The sequence below is a fragment of the Mycteria americana genome, chromosome Z (assembly GCF_035582795.1).
Source record: "Mycteria americana isolate JAX WOST 10 ecotype Jacksonville Zoo and Gardens chromosome Z, USCA_MyAme_1.0, whole genome shotgun sequence".
NCBI lineage: Eukaryota > Metazoa > Chordata > Aves > Ciconiiformes > Ciconiidae > Mycteria > Mycteria americana.
Genome location: NC_134396.1, coordinates 38,199,900 through 38,222,761, shown reverse-complemented (window position 1 = coordinate 38,222,761; position 22,862 = coordinate 38,199,900). Strand labels below are relative to the sequence as shown.

Below are 22,862 nucleotides of genomic sequence, written 5' to 3'. Positions count from 1 at the left end.
CAAAGAAATGCTAAAGATTAAAAAAGGAATGCAAAGGGAAATAAAAACTTTTTGCCTACAGCTGCAGTTCCTGTTAACAAAACCAAAGCTAGGTGTATGGTTTGCTACTGAATTTTGTTTGTGTCTTCCTGGCATGACTGTAGTGCAGTAATTTGGGTTAAATGAATGATAACAATGAAACTCAATGAAACTTTTCCTTAACTCCAGATTTTCTTGTTTTGCTTGTGGGCTTTGCAGATCTCTGCTTAAAAATAAGAGAGTGCTGCTAATAAGCACAATGAAGGCTACAACATAAAATTGTTCTTACTGCCTTATCTGAGTGGGAAGATAGTGCTGTAATTAAAATCCGTAATTCCAGTGTTGCAGATATCATGTGCCTAGTTCACCAACATTTCTGTCTACCTTCACATTAGCATCATTTGATCCAAGTATATTGCTTGTAAGGAATTGCAAACTTGGACATACCTATATTTACATGTTGCTCTACAACAACAAAGCCGACGTAAAATTTCATTTTGTGAGTTATGACACAGACATGCTTAAATCAGATAAGCTTCATTTGTAAATTATTGAACACATAATTACTTTGTAACCAATCAAGCCACAGCTCACCAGAACTTCTCATTCACGCAAGCCCTATAATATTGCAAGTAGCCCAGGCTAGGAATCAAGTCATTAAGGTGGGATTGCAGCAGCCCAACCAGCAACATATAACACCTTTAATAAATGCATGTCTAGATGCACCCTGCACCTCCTGTTGATTCCCCTGGGATGTGTCATACACGGTCAAAACCCTCCTCTATGGAGGAGGCCAAAAGGGGGTGAGCAAGCAGGGATTAAGGCGGTACGGGGGGGGAACTTCGCCACCCGGAGTCGGAGCGCAGTGGGTGCTCTGCCGCAGGGCACTACGGCACGCGTGGTTACTGATGCCTTATGCCTTCATTTCTTGTACCTTGCAAATTGTGCGCTTTGACTTGGCTATGCTGAGCTCGTTGCTGAGCCCCAGCTACAGGAAAGCAGTTTCCCGCAAAGCAGCCGGCGAGAGTTTTGCATTATAAACAAACGCACAATTAGAATATGTTACTAGGTCTGCACATCACTAATTTCAGTGCCCGGGGAGGGCGGCCGAGCGGTGGTTGCTCGGCTGTAGCCCTGTCTCAGGCTCCTTCCCTGCATCCCAGAGGAGCTGTGGAGCCAGCCTGGGGTGCAGTTATTCTGAGCACTCAATCACATGGTCTCAGAAACATCTTAATAAACTCTGACCAGCAACGCAGCCAACAGCTTCGCCTCAAAATAAAACAGCTACCCAGGATCTCAACGTGGCAAGAAAGTGTCTCGTCCGGCCGAGAAGATAGCAACTCTGGTGCCCAGCAAAAATGTCCGACAAAACCCCCTTCGAAACGGATATGCTGACGCTCACACGATTCGTTATGGAGAAGGGACGCCGCGTTAAAGGAGCGACAGGGGAGCTGACACAGCTGCTCAACTCCATGCTGACTGCCATAAAGGCCATTTCCTCCGCAGTCAGAAAGGCAGGCCTTGCCCACATGTGAGTCCGACCTAGCAATGCGGGGAGGAAGAGGAGGTAGAGAGACAGCTGCTTGCACAGCAAGGCTGGGGAGAGGGCAGGGATTCATAAATACGTTGGAAGTGTCTTTTTTAAGATGAGTGACTGTAAGCATGAGGTCAGAGCCTGGATCATCAAGAGTGGGAAGTGGGAGATCTCTCTTTCTGGAGCATTTTAATACTGGGCGCAAGATAGACATTTAGACTAACTGCTGTTCTGTAATATTTTACTCTAAACATGTAAGTCAGAACTTCAGTGACTGCTCACCTCGTTATCCCTTGTAAATGTTGATACTGATCTATTTTTAAATCTACTGTGAATTTGCAGAATATCACACCATGATATTTTTGATGCAGAATATCACACCGTGATATTTTCTGCTAACACCCAAGCCCAGTGCAAATCAGGGCTTCGCTTATCTTGGGAAGCTGATGTTCTGCCTGACTGCAGTATAAGTAATGGTCTGAAGCGACAGCCCTGCGAGAAATGCCATACGCTGCCATGCATGAGTGCATTTCCCCTTCCTTCCTCAAATAGTATCAGGGTTACGAGTGTGCAGTCTTAAAAGACCCTATATGAAAAACAAACATAACTATTTGGCATCTAGTGGTTTAGCAAATGGAATAAAGGATTGCCTTAGCAAAGCTGTTCCTCGCACAGCCAGGTGAAATAGACATCAGTGTCATTCTTTTAATGGTCTTCTATCTGAAGCAGTTCAGAGAGCTGGAGCGTCCTAATAAAATTATGCATTTAAAATATACAGGCTTTGTTATGTATTGAAATACATGTTTCTGTACATGCCTGTATGCACAGAATGCATAAAAAAGACAGGGAATATATTTGCATAGAAAGGACAACATTTGTAATTGGTTCTTTTTTTTTTTTTTCGTCTGCCCCCCCCCCCCCCCGCCCCCGGAAACACCAAAATGTATGGCACTCTGGGGTTTTTTTGTGCTTCTGTTGACTATTTGGTCGAAGTCCTCAATGATCTTTGCAAATCATGAATTCAATGCCTCAGTACTATCACCCTCACTTTACAGGCATAGACCATAATATGTAGAGAGGGCATGAGACATACTCAAAGTTAACAGCAGTGTCAAGCTCCTATGCCCTGACTGTTAAACTATACTTTGCCTCTGTACTTACTAGGTGAAGCTGAGCTGTTTTGCATCCCTGACTTAGAGGAACGGTTGCTTTTATCTCATTTTTATCTTTCAATATGCAACCTCTGAAGTATTTAATAAGTAAGTGGGGAGAACCTCTATTTGATAGACTAGAGGTGGAATAGCCACTTAGCCTATAGGACACATGGCTACTGTGCTAGATGAATCTTCCCTTCAGAAGGAAAACATCCATTATGTTAAGGAGCAAATGTGTCTTTCTATAAACAAAAGTTTCAGGTGATGAACCAGAAATAGCTAAAGTATCCAAACACACAAGTGAGTAACTTGCACCATGCAAATTACAGCAACTAACCGTGAAATTTCAGAAATTCCCATGGCAAACTTTCAACCATGGTGACTGGCTTGCATCCATCTGCATTTGTGAAGTTAGAGAGCTCTGATTTTTTCTAGCCTCTCCAAATAGGAGACTGTGAAATGAGACTTTTTTAATGTTAAAGAGCTCAGCATGGATTTTTAACAAATTTGCCATTCAAAAGTAAAGGAGGACTTTTTCCAAGCCATAGACTTGAGCTGGGAATGTGCCTGAAAACACACTAACTGGAGAATGGGTGCTTAGCACTCCTGAAAATCACGGTCCTTTCCAGTATCTCAAACCTGGCACTCCAAAATAGAGTGCCCCAAACGCTCAACACTTCTGAAAAACTCAGGCAGCTTTGAGCTTTGAGTAAGACAAACGACCTACCCTGCCCCTAACTAAGGCCTGCTGCTGACCAGCATCCGAGGGACTAATTAGTTGCCCCCTTCCCCTTCCTTTTTTTTTCCATAATGAAATGCTGTATCTATTCCCTGTACGATTTGTTATACTTCTAAGATGCCCAGACCATACACGTTAGGTCTAAACAGTGCTTCCTCAACTGGAAATCTCAGAAATATGTATACTACTATATGCTACATCATTAGTATAATGCTAAAATCAGGATAGGGAACGGAAGCATGATCCTAACTCATCCGAGGATCACCGAATAAACCAGACCTTGATCCTGAGATACAGTTCAGCATGGGGAATTATCTAGGAGTGTCTTTAAAGCTTCTGATTTTGGGGTGGCTGGGGACTGAGTGGACGTGGGTTAAAGGACCGTCACGGAGCTCTGAGCAGCCAGCGGCAGGAAGGAATGCAGATGCTAATCTGCCCCTTCTCCTTCCTCAAAGCTGCTGCTGGCTGCTTCCTGGGGCTGCTAGGGAAGCCTGGCACCCACTGGCCTGGCTGTGGGCTCTGCTTCTGGCCTGCAGAACATCCAAGCAGGAGCAAAAGGACCCAGGTAAAGCCCAAAATGATGCCATCACCCTTTCTCATGCATGCTTTCATTTTCTAGGGGCAGCAACGGTCTCCTAATGCACCTTAGCAGTTTAATCCAGAGGTTAGAGCTGTGGGAAGATGAGAGGAAGGAGCCACCCTGACTTGTTTTTTTCCCAAAAACCTGTAACACTGTCCTCCCTCAGGTTTCTTGATATTTTTACTTTTCTGTAGGTTTGGTATAGCTGGCACTGTGAACGTGACTGGTGACGAAGTGAAGAAGCTGGATGTATTATCCAACTCCCTGGTGATTAACATGCTCCAGTCCTCCTACAGCACCTGTGTCCTAGTCACGGAGGAGAACAAGGAGGCCATCGTCATCCCAAAAGACAAGCGGGTCTGTGCAGCTCCTGCCTTCAGGGGGTTATCGGCTCAGGCAGCAGCAGGTGGCACTCTTGTTTCAAGTATGAAACCTGGGCCTGGCCCCAAAACCAACCCTTCCCGGGGGAATTCAGAAAATTTGCACCATTACTGCATTGTTTTGATTAATAACTGTGGTGGATGGCATGGTTTCAACAGCTAAAGGAGCTGTGGAGGGTAAAATTATTGCTAAAGTTCTGTGAAAGGGGGAGAATAATTATTTTGGAGTTTGTTAACATACCCCAGATCCCAGGTGTAAGTGTACTATTACATTCCCTGACCGCTGGTGTAACGGTTTTGGACTACACTAATATTTAGGCAAGATAAAACGAGATGAGAAGCTGGCAGAACTGGGTTTTACATTACATGTCCAGAGGAAACACCTGACTGCTTCATCAGGCTTCCCCCAGGAGGGGATCCTATTGCAGCGAGATACTGCTCATGCTGATGTAACCTACCCTTTCCCCAAGATGTTTTCTTTCTGCCTTCTTACCCTCAAACCTCACAACACAGGCAAATCCTTTCGTTCGGAACAAAATAAAACATATTTACTCAAGGAAGATGCTCGCTTCCAGAATGAATCACCCCTTTTGCTTTCAAGCGATTTCTTGCATTGCTTGGCAGCAGAGGACTGCTCCTTTCTATCATCAGATTTTGTGCTGTCTGAGCAGAAACATGCCCTCTCCTATTTCTCTGGCAGGCTCTGCAGGGTGTGGGTGTTGTGCTGCAGGGCCAGCTGGGTCAACAGTGCAGCCTTCTCCGACAAGCCGTGTCGGCACGCTTGGAGGGCTAAACGCATTCATAAAAACATGGGGTTTGTCAAGTAAAAGGAAATAATAGTGCGAGACTACATATCATTTAATGCTTCCCTTGCCACTTCTGTTTTAGGGTAAATATGTGGTGTGCTTTGACCCCCTTGACGGCTCATCCAATATAGACTGCTTGGCACCGATAGGAACAATATTTGCTATCTACAAAAAGGTAAGAGGATGAACGAAGCACACATGGCACGATTCACTTGGTGAAAGCAAAATGTCTTGGGTATATCAACTTGCTTAGTTTCTTTCCTAGGCCCTTCAGGTGTCTTTGGGATGAACAGAGCCTTAGAAAGAGTAGAAGAGTAGAAAGAGTAACACATGAGATTCACATATGTTAAATGCTGCCTGAATTCCCAGGAAGGGGACACAGCCACTTAAATAAAACCCTCTCACCATCAGGCATCTGGTTAGGTCCTTCAGTGATGCTTTACTCGCTGCAGGAGAGCTGAGGGATGTTGTGGTGCCTACGAATCACAGTATTTGACTTCCTGGATACTGACCAGGGAGGGCTGACGGTCCCTGCCTGGACTGTATCATGGTTAGCAGTGTGGTGGCCTCCCGGAGCGAGTTGCTATGCCTGTTACAGATGGGGCTTTATAAGCGTGCTAACGATGGAAGCCACCTGAGGCGGAAGGAAGCGGTCACCTACAGTGACCAGGGCCCTGCCAGCAAGTCTGCTCCCATGGGGCTGCACAGAACAGCAACTGTGCAGCCAATTAACAAACGTTAATGGTTAGAGTCATGCCAAGTCTTGTGATTTGGTTGCTAATCTCCCAGCAGTTGATGTTTTTCCTGAAGCCTGAGCTCACAGTCATATGACTATGGGAGACCCTCAGTCATCACTGTTGTGAAGTAACATTTACAGTACTTGTGACTGCAAAGAAGACTTTGCAGATTCAGACACTACACTTCAAACGTACGAAGATACATTTTTAAAGTCCGCTCTCATCTTTTAACTCATAATTTTCAACTGGCTAGTCCTCGTTTTTTACATTTCTGGTAGGCGATACGCTAATCGTCACTACTGAGAATATGCATCTACTAGTAAACCAAGTAGTTATGGCACAATCTCAACAGTGCCACGGCACAAGCCAAGCGCTGGCAAATGGCTGTCCACACTGTTAATGGTTAGTGCAAACCCCCATCACAGATGCAGCCCAGGCCAGACAACACTGAGATGATGCCTGGGTATGGCTTGTGGAAAGAGCGGCCCAGGGACTACCTCCAGTACCATCTATTACCTTTGTACCAGTACCATCTATTACATCTATATCCCTGCTTTTTGCAGGGAAGAGAGCTTAGCTGTATGGATGCAATCCATGCCAGATGCCCTTATGGTAAGCAAAGGGGCCCCCACCCTTTTCATTTATCTCCCTAAAGAAAGCCTAAAAGACTACAGCACTTCCCGACATTTACAGTAGGCAATAGCTGTGCTGTCCACTATTCTTAAAGGTGGTAAGCACCATCTTACAAATACTAAACATTAGCTTTCTGTTTGCAAGTGTTGTGTTAGATTACTCTGCATAATGTGTGTGATTAATATAGCTTAGCAGGATGAAATACTGATTCGATTTCTCTACCATCTTTAACTCACCTGTTAATGTGCGTAAAGACTACGGACTGCCCAGTCTTCGCTAGGATTCTGCTTCAGAATAGCAACATTTCCCAAAGAACTCATGTTGTTCCCAATTGCTCAAGTTTTCAATTAATTTTCTGATCCTTCCATAGTTATTGTTGTTCTAATATATATTAACATATTTGTTGTAAATACTGTTTCTAAGTTACTGGTTTTCATGTGGGTGGATACCCTTCAGCGCTTCATAAAAAGAAAATTACATTGTTTTGTACAAATGCTTCATATACCAAATGAAAACCCTGCTGCTAGGATGAAGCACAGTTCATCAATTACAAGAACAACTTATCAATTTTCCTTGGAAAGTTAGAAACAATGTTGAATTTATAGACTTTCACTTGCATAATTATTTCCATTAAAATGCTAATTCTAAAGTACATGTTAATTAATGCGCCTTCCTCTCAGACAAGACAATTTCATAGCAACGCTATTAACTGCAAACACTATTAACTTCAAATCCTTTGAAATAATGAAATAATAGTAAGTGCTTTATTGATTGTTACTGAAGGGTAGTGTGAAAGGAATAAAAGTGAGATGTTTATCCCAGTGGATGAGAATCACTTAAGAAAGAAAACATAATTTCCAGCCTTTTAAGGTTCATGAACATAATTTTGGAAAAGCTAGAACAACTGTAATTCCAAAGGACGATCCTTAGCACCTGTCTGATATTTGGTACCTTCCAATTCTCAGATGATTGCATGACTGATTTTCTCACCATGTCAGCACCTTAACTTCATTTCCAAGGGCACACCCTCCAGAACGGAAATATTTGCCTCATTTTAGGAAAAAAAGATAATCAGCATTTTTCTACAAAGGCTAGACGTGGTCAGTACATTTCAAACCTGAAAATGTTTCTCTGGCTGCTGCCAATCCAGAGCCACCACCATGGCGGCAGGTACCATTGCCTCCTGCCAGAAAAGCACTGCATCGATTTCTTAGAGAAAACCACTGGGAAATAAATGCCATCTTAGGTTTATTTAATTTTCCACCTGGCTTTTACTTTCTGAAGCATGGGTGGTACTGTTAAAGGGACCAGAAACATCAGAAAAGTGGGGCTGAAGGAGGAGCCTTGCTGAATCAGCAGAAGCCAGAGCAAGGGATGGGACCTTGACAGTCCCTGCTGCTGAGGGGTTCTCAGCTGCTGGAGTGTCAGGATATGGTGACAATAAGTATTTTTTGCCTGGATTCTTCCCAATTTTTCATGCCACTGAGCTGAATCTACAACTCTCAATTCATACTCCACATATATGCTATGAAACTCTGCTGCTTTGTTTCATTCTGGTTTTAATTTGCCACGTTGCCCAGTGCCTCAGATGTATTTTATTCCCCCCCTCCTTCATTGTCATGAGGACAATGTCCTCTCCTCCATGTGGTCCCTCATGGAGAAGGTGTAAGAATTCAGGGCAAATGCAAATGAAACACATGATATAAACGGAGACCTGGAAACCAAGTCCCTCCAGAGCTGCTCCCAGTGCTGATGAGAACTTCCTCATGTGATGTGGGCAAATCATACATGTAAAAATTTTCAAACTCAGATATCACTTGAGGGTATCCCTATAGCCAGACTCTGTGGACCTTGTTTCATCTGCTTCACACCAACAGTGAGCCAAAGTGACTCAACATTCGTGAGTCAACACTTGTCAGTGCTCCTCTGCAGTTCCTCTGCCTATTTCAGTGCTTTGCATAAAGACCTCTAAATAGATTTTACTGCTGCCATCTCATAGCCAAAATACAATAGAAAGGAAATCCATCTGTGCATCAGAAAGAAGTGAAAATATTCAGCAGCTATCAGAGTCTGCTGGCCAGCTTAATTCCCTGGTTTGTTTCACAGTACATGGCACTTGGCAGGACAAAACTCCTGCAGTCCTGACAATGAAATATCAGCTGATCTCTAGGTTTTTTACATTCTGACAAGCTCTGCAAAATGTTTGTTTGAGACTGAGCTTTTTTCCTTCCTTTTGGTAGCTGGCTCCTGGAAACACAGTTGTGAATAAGGATGGAAAACCAAGTGAATTCTGCCCAACTGTCCATCTCCAGAGGGAGGAGTTCCTCTGTTTTTTTCAGAATAGTCAACAAATATGTGGTTTCTCAGCCATATAAACATAGAAAATGCATTTAAGAGCTAGGACTGAAAAGCTCATTTCAGAAAAATATATTTTAAATCAATATCATATGTAACCAGCAGCTATGTATAGTGTATATACAGCATGTTCTATAAAACAAACGTCTTTACTGTATTTATACAGTAATAATATAAATTTTATATTTATATTACAAATAAAATTAATTTTTATTTAATGAGGAAAGCATACGAAAAGCTAGGAGAATCCTAATATGTTTCCAACTAGTGATGTAAATGTGTGCTTAAGTCTGCATTTAATGTTGCAAATAATTAGTCTACTATAGACAACCACTGCTTTTGATGGTGAGATGTATGTGCTATGGGAATATATTTTTGAAAGAGAAGATGTTATGTAGAGTATAATAGTTGGTTCTGTAAAATATTGTTTAGCAAAAGAGTAGCCACTAATAGTTAGTATTCAAAGCTCTGGGATATACAAACTAGTCTTCTTTATGTGCATTATAACCTCTCTGAAGAAACAGCTTGACATAGGGTAATTCCAAGGAACTGCGTACCAGATGTATTTCCACAAGCTGTATTTCAGGTCCAGTGAAGAGCTGGTTGGCAACAGGATTTTTTTCCACAGAAGAACTTGGCAAAATAGTAATAATAAAAAGTTTTGAGCAAAATACAGTTAAAAACTGTAAGCGAAAGTAACAAAAGTAACAAAATCTTTCAGCTGAAAACGAAAACATTTTGATGTGGAACCACTGTCTTCATATGCCATGAAAGATACAGTTTTCATGTCCCACATCTCAGTTTTCCTCTAGACGCTGGCATACAATGATGAACGGGATCCCCAGGTTACCCTTAGCCTTCCACCTTGCTAGGACCCTGATGGGCACCCTGAGAGCTCCATGCCATGGGGAACAACAGAGACTTTCTCTGTTTGTTGGAGGAAAGGTGTTTTCCTTTGGAAAATACCTGTGGGAGGCATTCTTGATGTTTTAAAGAATTTACTCAATATTCATCAAATATTTTATTTCCTACACAAAACAGTCTCCACTGATTTTTATTTTTTTAACCAGATATTTTGGGCTAGACCTGCTATTTCTATTTAGCTGCTACTCCATCTAGTTAAGCCCATGCAATCACTGAGAAATTGTTTGAGTTTAGAAAAATAAAATGCTAAACCAGGGCCTGAAGAAAGGATCTGAAGGGGTTCTCACTTTAATTCCTCGTGAACCACCATTGAAACATCCACAGAAGACCCACCACAGCCGACCAGCTTTTACAGAAACATTAATATCAGGCATTCCCTACCCATTTTGTAGTCCCAGGAGGTGAAGGCTGGAGCCAGCCTTCCCAAGTACTCTTGGCTGTTCTCCTCTCTTACCCCACCAGTCAAACTCGTGTAAGCCGTGGCTGAGGCACACCCACACACACAATAAGGAAATCTGCCCCGCATTATTATCGAAGTGTTGTTTTTATTGTTTCTTACAAGAACTTAACCTTCAGTCCAATGGTAATTTTTCCTCAGGAAACAGATGACGAGCCCTCTGAAAAAGATGCGTTGCAGCCCGGACGCAATATTGTTGCCGCAGGGTATGCCTTGTACGGCAGTGCTACACTGGTCGCCCTCTCCACGGGGCAAGGAGTCGACTGCTTCATGCTCGATCCGGTACAGTCATGGTGTTAATCACATTGTCACTGTCTTTTAGAGCTTTCCGTGCTTGGGTTTACTCCTTTTTGTTACTCCTTGTCTCTGTAATCTAGGCAATCTATGCGATGATTCTCTTTTTCACCCATGTCCTGGAGCATCCCACCTCCACCTTACAATTATTTAACAATACATGAGTACGTTGGTTGCAATACCTCTGTTTGTTTTTGCTACTCAGTGGAAGAGAGTTTAAGTTAAATAGCATTTGAAACCCTGCTCATCCAAACCAGACTGCTGGTTTGCACAAATACCTAAGAGAATTTACTCTGAACAGTGTCTTTGCCTCCACTTAAAGGACCCCTGCTTTTTTACTGTTCTTGCTTTTTCTGTCTGTAGAAGAACCTCAGCATGTCAGTGTTTAGCCGGGGCAAGGACTATTTATTGATACAGTTCATGCAGAGTGATGTCTGATTTCCTGAGTGCAATTTAGTTTTATGGCTAAGTCCTCTAAGCTGCATACCCAACAATTTGCAAAAGCACAACCATACCCATACAAATGGACATGTGCCACCCCTCGGTGCCCAGCCCAGGAGCCCAAAAAGGGTTACTGGAGGAATGCAGGAAAGAGATCACTCATTTGAGAAACCAGCATTAGATGTGGGCAATAACATAGTTCTTTTTTATAAAAGGATGCATTATTATCAAAACTCCTTTTAACCTTTATAAATAGGCTCATTCCAAGAGGGAAGAACTGGGAGCTGAACTGCTCTGGTTAGAAACAGAGGAAGAGAAAGTGGAAGCTGCACTCAAACTGCAGACAACAACACCTGGGGGTAGCTGACCACACTCACTTTAAGATATTTAGACAAGGCAGTCAAGAAGAGTTCAAAAATCAGAAGGCAATGTAATTTCTTAAATTATAACCTTATGATTTGTGGACAGAGATCCATGATCCATCTGCTTTCAGGGCTGACTGGTGTTCGTTTGATATGCTAACTATTATAGTCAAATTGCTGTTTGTTTATACTACCAATGTGACAAGTTTTCATGAACTTAATGCAGATTTTGTCCTTTCTGCTCTGTTTGAAATGCTGTGAAGTTATACACAAAACTGGTGCTGAAAGGACCAAGCTGTGCTAGCGTTTCTGCCATCTCTAGTGTGACAACTGTTACAGAAAGTCAACAAAATGTTCTGCTGCTTGCTAATAGCTGGTCTATCTGTTCTTCTGTAGGGTCTCGGTGAATTTATTTTGGTGGACAAAGATGTTAAAATCAAGAAGAAAGGGAAGGTATACAGTCTCAATGAAGGTTATGCGAAGTATTTTGATCCTGCAATGACAGAGTATTTACAAAAGAAGAAATTCCCTGAGGTAAGAAAATATTAGCACTGTACCCAATGTACTGTGCGCTGGCAAGCACCGCCTTCCACGTAGTCCTGGCTAGTGGGAAAGGATTTGAAGCCTCACCGAGTTCGGCACCATGTAACCCTTTCGTGCCATCAGGTCCATTTTGGGTATATATCTGATGTGTTGCTTTCTGGTGCCCTGACATCTTTTATAACTTAGACTTTGGTAAGTAAATTCATAGCTTGTTCATCACTGTGTGGAGGAAAATGTGCTGTACGTGAAAAACCAGCTTTTTCGACAAAGCTCTGAAACTGTGCCAGCAAAATGTTGGGGCACCCTTGTTTTCTAGCTTATCTGAATATGCAGCTCAGCCATACGTGCAGCTGGGCATTTGGGACTACGTACTGCCCAGAAGGTGTTTACAGGGATCTGGTTGGCATCAGCTTCTCCTTCTGGTACCTGCTTGCGTCTCAGAAATGCAGCATCACTCTTGCACTGTCTACTTGCATCAGATGGAGCACAAACCAACCCATAGGTTGAAAAAAAAAAAGGGTGTGAAGCACAATTTCACTATATTCTACTGTTAAGAGGATTATACTGTATCCCTCAGAGAGATAAAGCTGAGAACATCCCATGTCTAATGAACTTCCTCGTGGGGCACATACAGCTCTGTGCGGCCTCTAGTCAATGCTAGGAGGACACAACACAAGATCTCTGTGTGGAAAGCTGGAAGCTCTCTAGAAAGTGTAGCTATGTGACCAGTATGTCATAATGAAATATGGTGACACATAACAGCTCAGGACTGAATTTGGTCAGGAAGCTGGTTTTAATGCTCTTCTTGTTAAAAAAAAGCCATAGGATTATTTTTTAAGCTATTAGTTGTCAAGAATACTTATACAGGGCTCATGTAAAAATCAGGATATCCAGCAGAAGACTTCAGGGTGCTGTACAAAGAAAATGTAACAAGTAAGAGTTTAAACCATAGTTCTGTGAGAAGCTCGTTCTGAGCTGAAAATCTGAATTTACTGCATTGGATATAGCTGCAATGCTGACCTTTTATCAAAACCTCTTTTCCATATTACCCCGATTGTCACTAGAGAGGGTGTCACATCACAGCATTTTAAATATATTCACTTTGAATATTTGAGGTTATTTTGAAACTTCAAAGTCTGCTTTCAGTGCAGTTGTGAGAAGCAGAAGCCCACGACACAACTTTCATACTTCCTGAAAACTAATACAGCTGGGAAAGAGAAGGAGATCTGTGCTCCTCATTCTGCTCATGTTATGCTGCGCTATGTATTCAGTATAATGCACTAACACTGGATTTATTAATTTGTGTTTTTGCAAACCACCCAAGTTTTCTTTAAAGTAAAACTCAAACAAATAATCAACCCCAGGCAACTATAGAAAGACTGAAGAGATTTCAAACTCAGTGGAAAGACCAGAGAGAGATATTTCAACACAGGCTCAGTGAGGACAGCTCTGTCATGTGATTTATTAAATCCTTAGGTTAGGACATACAGGAAAAACCTCATTTACAAACACTTTTCTATCTCGAATCTGTGCTTCATTTGAGGAAAACTTATTGAAAGTGTTGTTTCACTAATGCAACAGAAGTTGGCAGAAGGTATTTTTGTTACTTTAAAGCAAGCAGCACAGTAGTGTACAGGTTATTTGGGGCAGGGGAAGCCTCCTCAAAGGTGCTGAGCAAGCACATTGCTTTGCTGCTCTGAGTTGTAGGGTTGTCTGCGTGAGAAGGGCCAAGGCGCCAGTGTTATGGCCACAAATCACAAGGAGGTGCCCTGCCCATCTGAAAGCTTGTTATGAACCTCAGTTTTGGAAACAGCATTGTTTCTTGATTTAAAAAGGACGTTATATTTGCATTGTGGGAGGACAAGAGAGAGAAGGTGTTGCCACCCTTCCATAGCATGAAACCTGCTTCCTGGCATCATTGGTAAGCCTTGCCAGCTACAGCTACATTGGTGATGCTCCTACTGTCCCTGCAGCGCCCAGGTGGAACATTGCACAGCTTTGTCTTCTTCTCTTCAGCACGCAGAAGGTCAGTGGGGGGTATCTGCTGGACACCCCCTGCCTGTGACTTGAGGGGGAACTGACTTGTGGGGCATGGGGGACCCCTTCTTACCCAGGCGGACCACTCTCACCCTATGACCTTCTGGCTACTAGAAGCCAAGAGACTAGGCATTAATTTCAGCTACTTGTCAGTGCCTTATCTCTTTTTTTCCTTTGATCCTACCTCTACTTCCTCCTTCCTGTGGTTCTTGGTCAACATGCTGTTCAGATGACTCTCTTAACATTTTCACAGAAAACTGGAAAAGTGCTGCTGTTCTGCAGGTCAGCTCTAAACCTCCTACCATTGTCATGTGGATCTTAGTGGGAAGTTTTTGTCTAGACACACCTCTTCTGGAACAAGAGTTCAGAGTAAAGCTAATTTTTTGTTAAGCATCACGAAACCTCCTGCTGCTTAACCAGCTTAAAGAGCAAGCTGCTATTTGCAAGGCTGCCTGTAATGCAACACGTTTACTGCAGTCTGCACTGTCTAATGGGCACTGCTGGGCCAGGAACTGTTTCTGCAGAAATTTCACTCTTAACTCCTTCCCAAAGTGGGCTCTTCCTCCAGTAATGCTTGCAGGCCCCTAGCCTCTAGATGGCACTGGTTCACTGATGGTAGAACTCAGAAACATGCTGTGGGCACCCTCGTACTTGGCTATTACACCCACTTTTGTCTTTGCTTCCTACGGCCACAGGAGAAGTTGAGTCTCGTCACAGCGTGTTGATTGAGAGCCATGCAATGGAGATTCCCCGGTTAACGATTTGTCTTAGCAATGCCATCAAAAACTTATCGTCAACAGCACATTTCGGCATGAAGCATTCTTCTGCCAGCCAGCCCAGCTGTGCCTGAGTGACATACAAAAGCTAATAAAAACACTGTGCTTTTGTCACCATAACTGTATGTGGAGGGAGGGATGCAGGGTGTTGCTGCTGTAGTCTGTAGAAAAATACTTCCCCCCCCCACTCTCCTAGTCATTATAGTTATGCAAGAAAAACATGGTCTTGTTCTGCTGTGGAGGAACATAGCTATCAGAAATCAGTAGAATAAAGAAGTGAGAAAGTGACTTCCATCACATTGTGAAGAAAAAAATCACACGACCTATCTGTTATAAGCCATTTTTGTTCCTCTGGGTTAAGCAAAGAAAAGCAGTGGAAAGGGTGAAACTAAGAGCAATCACAAGTTTACTCAAACACCATGGGCGCTGACCAAGGGAACATCCAAGGTTCTCCAACTCTTTCATTAGCATCAGCCGAACCAGTACGAAGTGCTCACTGGACAAACACACAGCTTGGCATTACTCAGAACTTGGGATGAATTTCCCTAGCATTCATGCTCTGTTATTTTGTTTGAGAAGAAAGCCTGGGCAATATGCCAACACACATGCAATATGTATTAACTGTCTCATCTGTAAGAAAAATGCATGAGTGATTGAACTGGAGAAACAAGAAGTAACATTTCTAGTTACTAAAAGGACTGTTTATTCCTCCCATGCAGGTAGCTGGACGCTCAGGGAAGTGAAAATTTTATTTCAGTCTGTGGTTCAAGTCAGGAATTTCTCTTCTGTATTTTTTTCTCAGCACAGTCTCAGCACTGTGTTTCTAGCAGGTGAATTTCTATCAGAGTAAGAAGCAACTAAAATTGTCAGTGGCATCTCATCAGCTTCACATAACACTGCCCACGTACACATAAATTGTGTCAATGACCTGCACGCGAATAGGAAATCCAGCACATCCAAAGCATGTCTGCTGATTCGTGCACAGATGGCTCAGCTGTGCAGCTTATGGTCAGTAAATTTTATACATGTGGGTTGCAGACTCCTGATTTGATAATGTCATAGAAGCAGTCTTTAGCAGTCTGTTTCAGGGCACGCTTATGATTAATATGCTACAACTTTTCTTAACAAACTTTTCTTAAGACTTGCTTCATCACCTTCTGAAACCATAAAAGAGAGCTCTTCCTTTGATTGTATTTTTAAAGCTAATTTTAGCTGTAATCACATCTTTCCCTGAAAACTGTATTTTCTTAAACTGCAAACTTGCTTTGGAGTTGCTTTCTTTAACACCTCTTAAGGTGTTTTTTTCTGACGTGAGATTTTTACCATTGCAAAGTCACAAGTGCAAACAGCTGTGAGATGGACAATCTATCATTTGAAGTCTAAATATGTAATTATTTGAAGGTAAGCCATGAAAAATAAGAGACCAAATACTTAAAAGTATTGTTCAGTTGTGCCTGGAAGTAATAGGGCCGGGTTTAAACAAAACTAAATATAAAAGCTCCAGGCTGTGTCTTATCCATCATGTCTTTCGCACTTTGTATTGTTTTCCTCCAAATTTTCAATAGTTCTAATGTGTACAAGAAGAAAGAATCATGGAAAACAGTGCAAGTACAGTTGAACAAGGGTTATTACTTAGGCTGGAACACTTCTCTGTTCCAATTTTCCTACCAGCTGTATCAAATATCCAAGTCTTACATTTAGTGGCTTAGGACTCAACTTCCTAGCATTGTGTTGCATTATGTTGTGTAATTTCATGAGAATCTTTTCCCATTTTAATAGACAGTAAATATCAAAATTTCACAGTTGCATAGAACAGTTTGAAAAAGCAATTTCAAAATAGAATTATGTTTTTCTCTATCTGTGTTTTTTCCTCCCACTTGTGGATTTTTTTCTCCCAGCTAACCTCATGATTTTGCTGGGAAGGGTAACTAACTTGTGACATCTGAAGGTCTTGGAGCTGGCAATGCTGCACAAGTTCTCTATGTATTTCTCTGGATCTAGTATCAGCACAAGGCGAGCTTTTTAGAAAGCACTAAGATCTTTTATTAGATGACTGATCCAGACAGACAAAACATGCAAAGGTCTTTTTAAACTTTTAACATTGCAATACACAAATACATATGTGTAGTAAATGTACATAAAGTCCCAGTCTCCAGTAAATTTCTGGGGAGGCAAAAATTCCTCCTCTGCTTCATTGAAGACAGAGCGAGACATATCAAAAGACCAACAGACGGCTTGGCATGGTACCTTTCAAAAAGCTTTCCTTCAGTTTACATTTGTATTGTGTATCTCCCCTTCATAAAAGTATGGTGACGCATCACTTTTCTCAGGTGGAGCTTATTTGGTGTATATAATTCTATTTGTGCAAGACACCTTGCTTGTCTTCTGTGTTTCCTACCTTACCGTTTTTATGACCAGCAAACCTGAGGTGGGTATGAATACTTCCCTGATTGCTCTCACTGAAATGACCTCTCCTTCAACAACATTAATATCTAAGCTGAGAGCAAGGAAAACTACGTTCATTAATAAATTGCTATCTCCCAAACTAAGCTGCAGAATGAATGCTATGACCAATTTCACAACTTGACAAACAAGCTAGAAGGAAAAAGCTGGAGTCGTCTGGGAACCATCTGGACATGCAGTGGAAAGTGACATCCTTCCTCATGCCCTCCCTTAGGAACCAGTGAAGGGTCGGCAATCAAATGGGTACCTTGTTCTGATAAAGTGAAGAAGCTTTCATTCACTGTTTGCAGCCCTTGCTTAAGGGCTGATGAAGTGAAGAAGCTTTCATTCACTGTTTGCAGCTTTCATTCACTGTTCGCAGCCCTGCCTCACAGGCTGGGGGTTGATACTAAATTGTGCACTCAAATTACGGGCACCCTGGTTTCCATACTGTGAATGCAGCTCTTTAAAGTGTTTATTTTAGAGCCCCACAGGTGATCGCTACGTCTCACAAAAGGCTAAGCTTCAGGCTGGTTTAGGCGTTTACAGTGTCCATAAGCAGCGGTTGATTTAGGCAGCTTTGATTCCTGTTTATAACAAAATTACACTTTGCCGTGCTACCAGCTGTCTAGCCTTGTCAATATAATGCTTTACTCTATTTTTTTCAGGATGGCAGTTCCCCATATGGTGCCAGGTACGTAGGCTCCATGGTAGCTGATGTTCACCGTACATTGATGTATGGTGGGATCTTCATGTATCCTGCTAATCAGAAGAGTCCTAAAGGAAAGGTAAATCATTTTACTTACTCTCTGGTGAACTTAGTCAACCTAATACCTCTGGTTTTCCCAGAGATGTAAAGGAATAGTTTAGATATATAAACAGATAATAATTTTCCATCCCTGGAGAAAATTATTAATGGATATGATGGTCAGCAATTTAATTTAGGCAAGAAATTTAGGCAATTGCCAATTTAGGCCAGAAATCTTCCTATGTGCTTTTATATTACAAACTAGTCAAATGGTTTTCACTGTAACCAAGGGCTTTATTTATTTTTCTAAAATGAAACATTTCAGTCCCGTAGAAACCCATTGAGATACCTATATGCCAGCTGGCAGATAAAGCACAGGCCTAAGGAAGACCTCTGCACTTTATACTGACAACTAGAGCCCAGGTGGGATATGCTGAACTCCAGACAGGGTTTTGTCCAATGTTAGACAACCGAGTTTGCCTCCCTACTGTTTCCAAAGGGTACTGAGCTTACTATCACCAGCCCTGCAAACAAAGGCTTCTACTAACTGATCTGAAAGACTCTGTCAGTGGAAGGTGAGTTTCACGTGTGCTGAGATCAGTGTTCTGGGAAAAGAGTACTTCCCATTTGGACACCTGTACAAAACACACCGTGACTTAATGCAGTGCAATGCAATGCAGTCATTCCGTGAATCTGCTGGGCCATGGGCCATAGTCAACTTCAACTTTTCCCCTGCAGCATCAGATACCCTCATTATCAAACTTCTAAAGAAATATGTTTTAAAAAAGATCTGGTTATACAGCTGATCTGTGGACCACCAGTAACCTGCAGGTCATGCTTAGGAAATGATTGGCTCAATGCATAATAGATTGGTCATGGTGTTCTGACTCCAAGACCTTCTTCTTTCCGGGTCAATACCATACTTAAAACCTTCTATTCAAATGTTTTTGTATCCTTGGCTGGTATGTGCAGGAATTTGCCCTCATAAAACTACTTGCCCTGTCTACCCCACTGGTATAAGAACACCCTGATGTCCACAGTTCTTTAGGGACAGAGGACTACTGGTTTCATCTGGTGAGCATGTATTTATCATAATAACAGCAGCTCCAAGTGGTCTGGGAAACAAGGAGAACAGGAAAAGAACTCTCCTCAGAATACACAACAGAAAATGTCTGCATGTTTGTTCAGGGCAATTTGATTTAAATATTTGATACAGCATCCCAGGAGAAACAAAACCAAAACCAAACACTCCCTCCCCTGCCCCCCAAATCCCCATTAAACAGTATGGATCTGTTTGTGTATCAGAGCAAGAGACAAAAAAGGAATTTGCTGTGTGTGGGAGAAGTGGGTTTGCTGACTGGCCTCTTCAAATTAAACTTTTTGTTTTGAAATCTGTGTTAAACCATTGTTGAAGAGAACAGATGGGAAATGGGACAAAATAACAAATGTACAAAGTACTTGTATGATTTTATAGAAATAAAGATTTCTGCACGAGTTAGCCTACATTGACTATCGGACTGATCTGGCTTGCACTGCCATAGTAGAGAGAGTAATGAAAGAAGCAAAACTGTACTATCATTACAAATAAAAGTTTTCTTGTTTCCCTCTCAGAGTGCAGGTGTATGCAGTTCTTTTCACATAAACCTCTTCTTGTTGGAGAGAGAATGCCCTTGTGGCAGGTGCCCTGATCATCATCCCCCTGAAAGACAGTCTATGCACTTGGATAGAGAGCTGAGAGGAAGCAAATGTCACTGGAATTGATCCAAAGGCTTTAGAGCAAATGTAAATGGCATGCATGTAGGTCTTAGCATACAGAGCTCCTTCTTTAAGTTAAAGGAAGAATGAGAACAAAATGCACAATAAGCAGTGCAGAACCAGCCAACAAATAGATCCTCTTTTCAAATCAGATATATTAAATAGTATTTTTTATGAACTTAAGGCTTACAGTTCTTTACTAGGTGAAAAATGTTAAACCTATCTGAAGACAGAGCCCGTCTGAAGACCCCTAAGTGCAATTGCACTACTACCTGAAGGAAAACTGCTTTCCTTAAGCCATGTAGTCACAGTTAAGCAACAAGAAACTCAACACGTGGTTCCACAGTGATACCACCGCTGTTTTCTGGCTCATGATCTTCCAGAAGTTGGCTATGCACTAAGGAGAACAACAAAGGCTATTGGTCCTATGTTGCCTGTCAGATGGAGTCCTTGTACCAGAAGTAGCATTTCAGTGGGCTTTAAAGATAAGAATGAAGGTAATATGCGCTATTTAAGTTTGTGATATATCACGGTTTTATTACAAACAGCGTGATAAAGGAATGATGGGTAGTAAAGTCCTGTGTCCGACCCATTTCTTTGTCTCTATATACAGTTGCATTCTGTCACGCTTCCTTTTCCCCAGAAAACATTCTCTCTTTTGCACATATGAAAAGCCCTTTAAACACAGTATGTACTAACCTTGTTGTACATGAGCTCTTCATAGACCGTCAAAGATTCAACTAAACCTGCAGAAATAATACCTGTTAAAAAATAACCAGCTATTATCTATGTCCTTTTAAACACAGAAACTTTTGGCATATGTCCCAAATAAGTTTGAATTCCACCAGAACACAGGCACCCCAGAGATAACATTTTTAAAGATGTGAAGAGATACCAAGGTCCAAACCAAAAGTGCCTCCATACAAGAAGGGAAAACTTGCTTTTAATAATTACTGCAGTTACTTCTGAAAACAGAGTCACTATCTGGATGAGTTCAGGCCACTAATATCTATTCACATTTCTGAAGGGTGCAATCAAATCCTGAAATTTGAAACTGGGAGCGTCAAGTTTCAAACTCCAAAATATCCTGACCAAACACAACATGATTACCCCAAGCTTTGAGGTAACACATAAAGCCTGTACATGAGAAGAGATTTTGGCTTTTCTTTCCCGATACTGTTAACTTAGCTGGTTTAACTGTTTTGCTGATCTCTGCAGGCCTGACATCTACTTTTGACATTTTTGACAAAATACAGCTTCACTGATGCTGCACATCAGTATGTCAGCTTGGAAACGATGGTGGTGACACTTGAATGCAGGGTCAGTACGCTCTTCCTCGAAACAGAAGTGTGAAGGGAGCTGAGAGGAGGAGAGGGAAGAAGGAGGGGCTGATAGAGAGGCATTGCTACTTAGGTCAATTGATGTTTGGTACAAAATTTGCCAAAATCACAAAAGGAAGATTAGGTTCTGGTAAGTCCTTTGGTGTAATTTCCTCCAAAGGCAATCATGTGTTCCCTCTTTCTTTCTAGCTCCGACTTCTCTACGAGTGCAACCCCATGGCTTTCATCATTGAGCAGGCAGGTGGGATGGCCACTACAGGGACTGAGGCGGTGTTGGATGTGAAACCTGAGAGTATTCACCAGAGAGTCCCTCTTATCCTCGGTTCTCCAGATGACGTGCAGGAATACCTCGCTTGTGTACAGAAACACCAGAAGAGCAGCTAAAGGCTCTTCCACATCAGGCCTTGCTCATCCGTCTTCAGGCTACAGGAAAAGTTGTACCTTTCAAGATGGTGGATTCTAGCAATTAGCACTCATCTCTCAGTGCAAATCCCACTTTATGAGAACAAGAAAAATAATGAGAATGGCTGATGGGAAAAACAAAAATTTCACTTCTCCACGCAGACAAATGTAAAAATCCTTTAACTCTGATTTATGCAGTGCAAATGTAGAGACAGACGACTGATTATTAAACAAAAGCGACTTACTTCATATAATATTAACAAAAAGAAGTGGATTGTGTCAGTACCCCCCCCCCATTTGATCTGAAGCTTTACATCTGACATTACACGGTTGGCATTGTTAGAGACAGGATTTTCACATCAAGATTCACAATGCCATTATCTGGATTTTCTGCCAGAGGTTTTGTTGCGGGTGCTTTTTATCTTGTCAGCCCTGAGAAGACCAAAACTCTCGTGCTGTCTGAAACAGTGTTTTTAAGCTCCAAATTATATATGTCTTGGGTAATTAATACAGATGAAAAGGCTGCAATGTTGCCAGGGTATTTCAATTCTCTTAGGAACAGGAAGATGCCTGGTGTTATTTACAGGCAGGTAACCTTCAATGGCACAAATTACAATAAACCACTGCTACAGATGTGACACTCAAAGCATGCGTATTTCCTGTTTATCCATTGTCCTCTGCAACAGAAGATGAGATACGGCCGCAAAGCCACTGTTACACCTCCATTTTCTTTGCCTTTGAAAGGTTCTCATTTCAGATTGAAGCTTGCCCTTTCATGCACGCTACACCACCGTTCCTAGCCACCTCCAGCACACCCGTCCTGTTGGTGCCCTAGTGCCACGTCGTAGACTTGACACCACCTAAGGATATCGGGAATCGGCTCTCAAACTAGCAGGCATTCATTGACCAATGAGGCAAAAATTATTAATTAAAAGAAATGTGTAATTATGTTAAGTGATAGGGGTGTGAAAACTGGGGGTTAGGTCACTTTAGGTATTAGACACCCTGATGCCTTTAAACCCCTCCTGTGTCATTATATGGACATTTCTTTTGGTGACCACCCTGCCGTAAGCAACTCCTGCTCCATCTGCTCGTTTCCACCCCTGCTCCACACCCCCAGCCATGCTGGTACAAGACTTTATTAAGAACACTCTGTGAATTACATTAGGACATAGACAGGAGTTAAAAATACTCCTGCCAAGAAACTCCAATGGTTATTTTTAAACTCACAACTATGTTCTATTATTCATAAAGAAGAGGCAGGCTGAATAAATGCAGACAGAAAATTATACAGGACAGGTATTTACCCTTAGGTATTGTTATCCCAGGGGCGCGGATGTGATTTCAGTACTGCTTCAGGTATCAAAGCACTCTTTCTGCAGGTCTTCATTTGGCACTCTTTAAA

General features: G+C 42.0%; 1 protein-coding gene across 1 annotated transcript; it reads left to right on the top strand.

The window, feature by feature from the left end:
• Positions 1-1,236: 1,236 nt before the first annotated feature.
• LOC142422054 (fructose-1,6-bisphosphatase isozyme 2) lies at positions 1,237-22,103 on the top strand. The gene is made up of 7 exons (XM_075527412.1): positions 1,237-1,549; positions 4,220-4,382; positions 5,294-5,386; positions 10,459-10,599; positions 11,811-11,948; positions 17,881-18,000; positions 21,245-22,103. The coding sequence occupies exons 1-7, from the start codon at positions 1,377-1,379 to the stop codon at positions 21,437-21,439; spliced, it is 1,023 nt and encodes a 340-aa protein (XP_075383527.1). The 5' UTR covers positions 1,237-1,376; the 3' UTR covers positions 21,440-22,103.
• Positions 22,104-22,862: the final 759 nt, after the last annotated feature.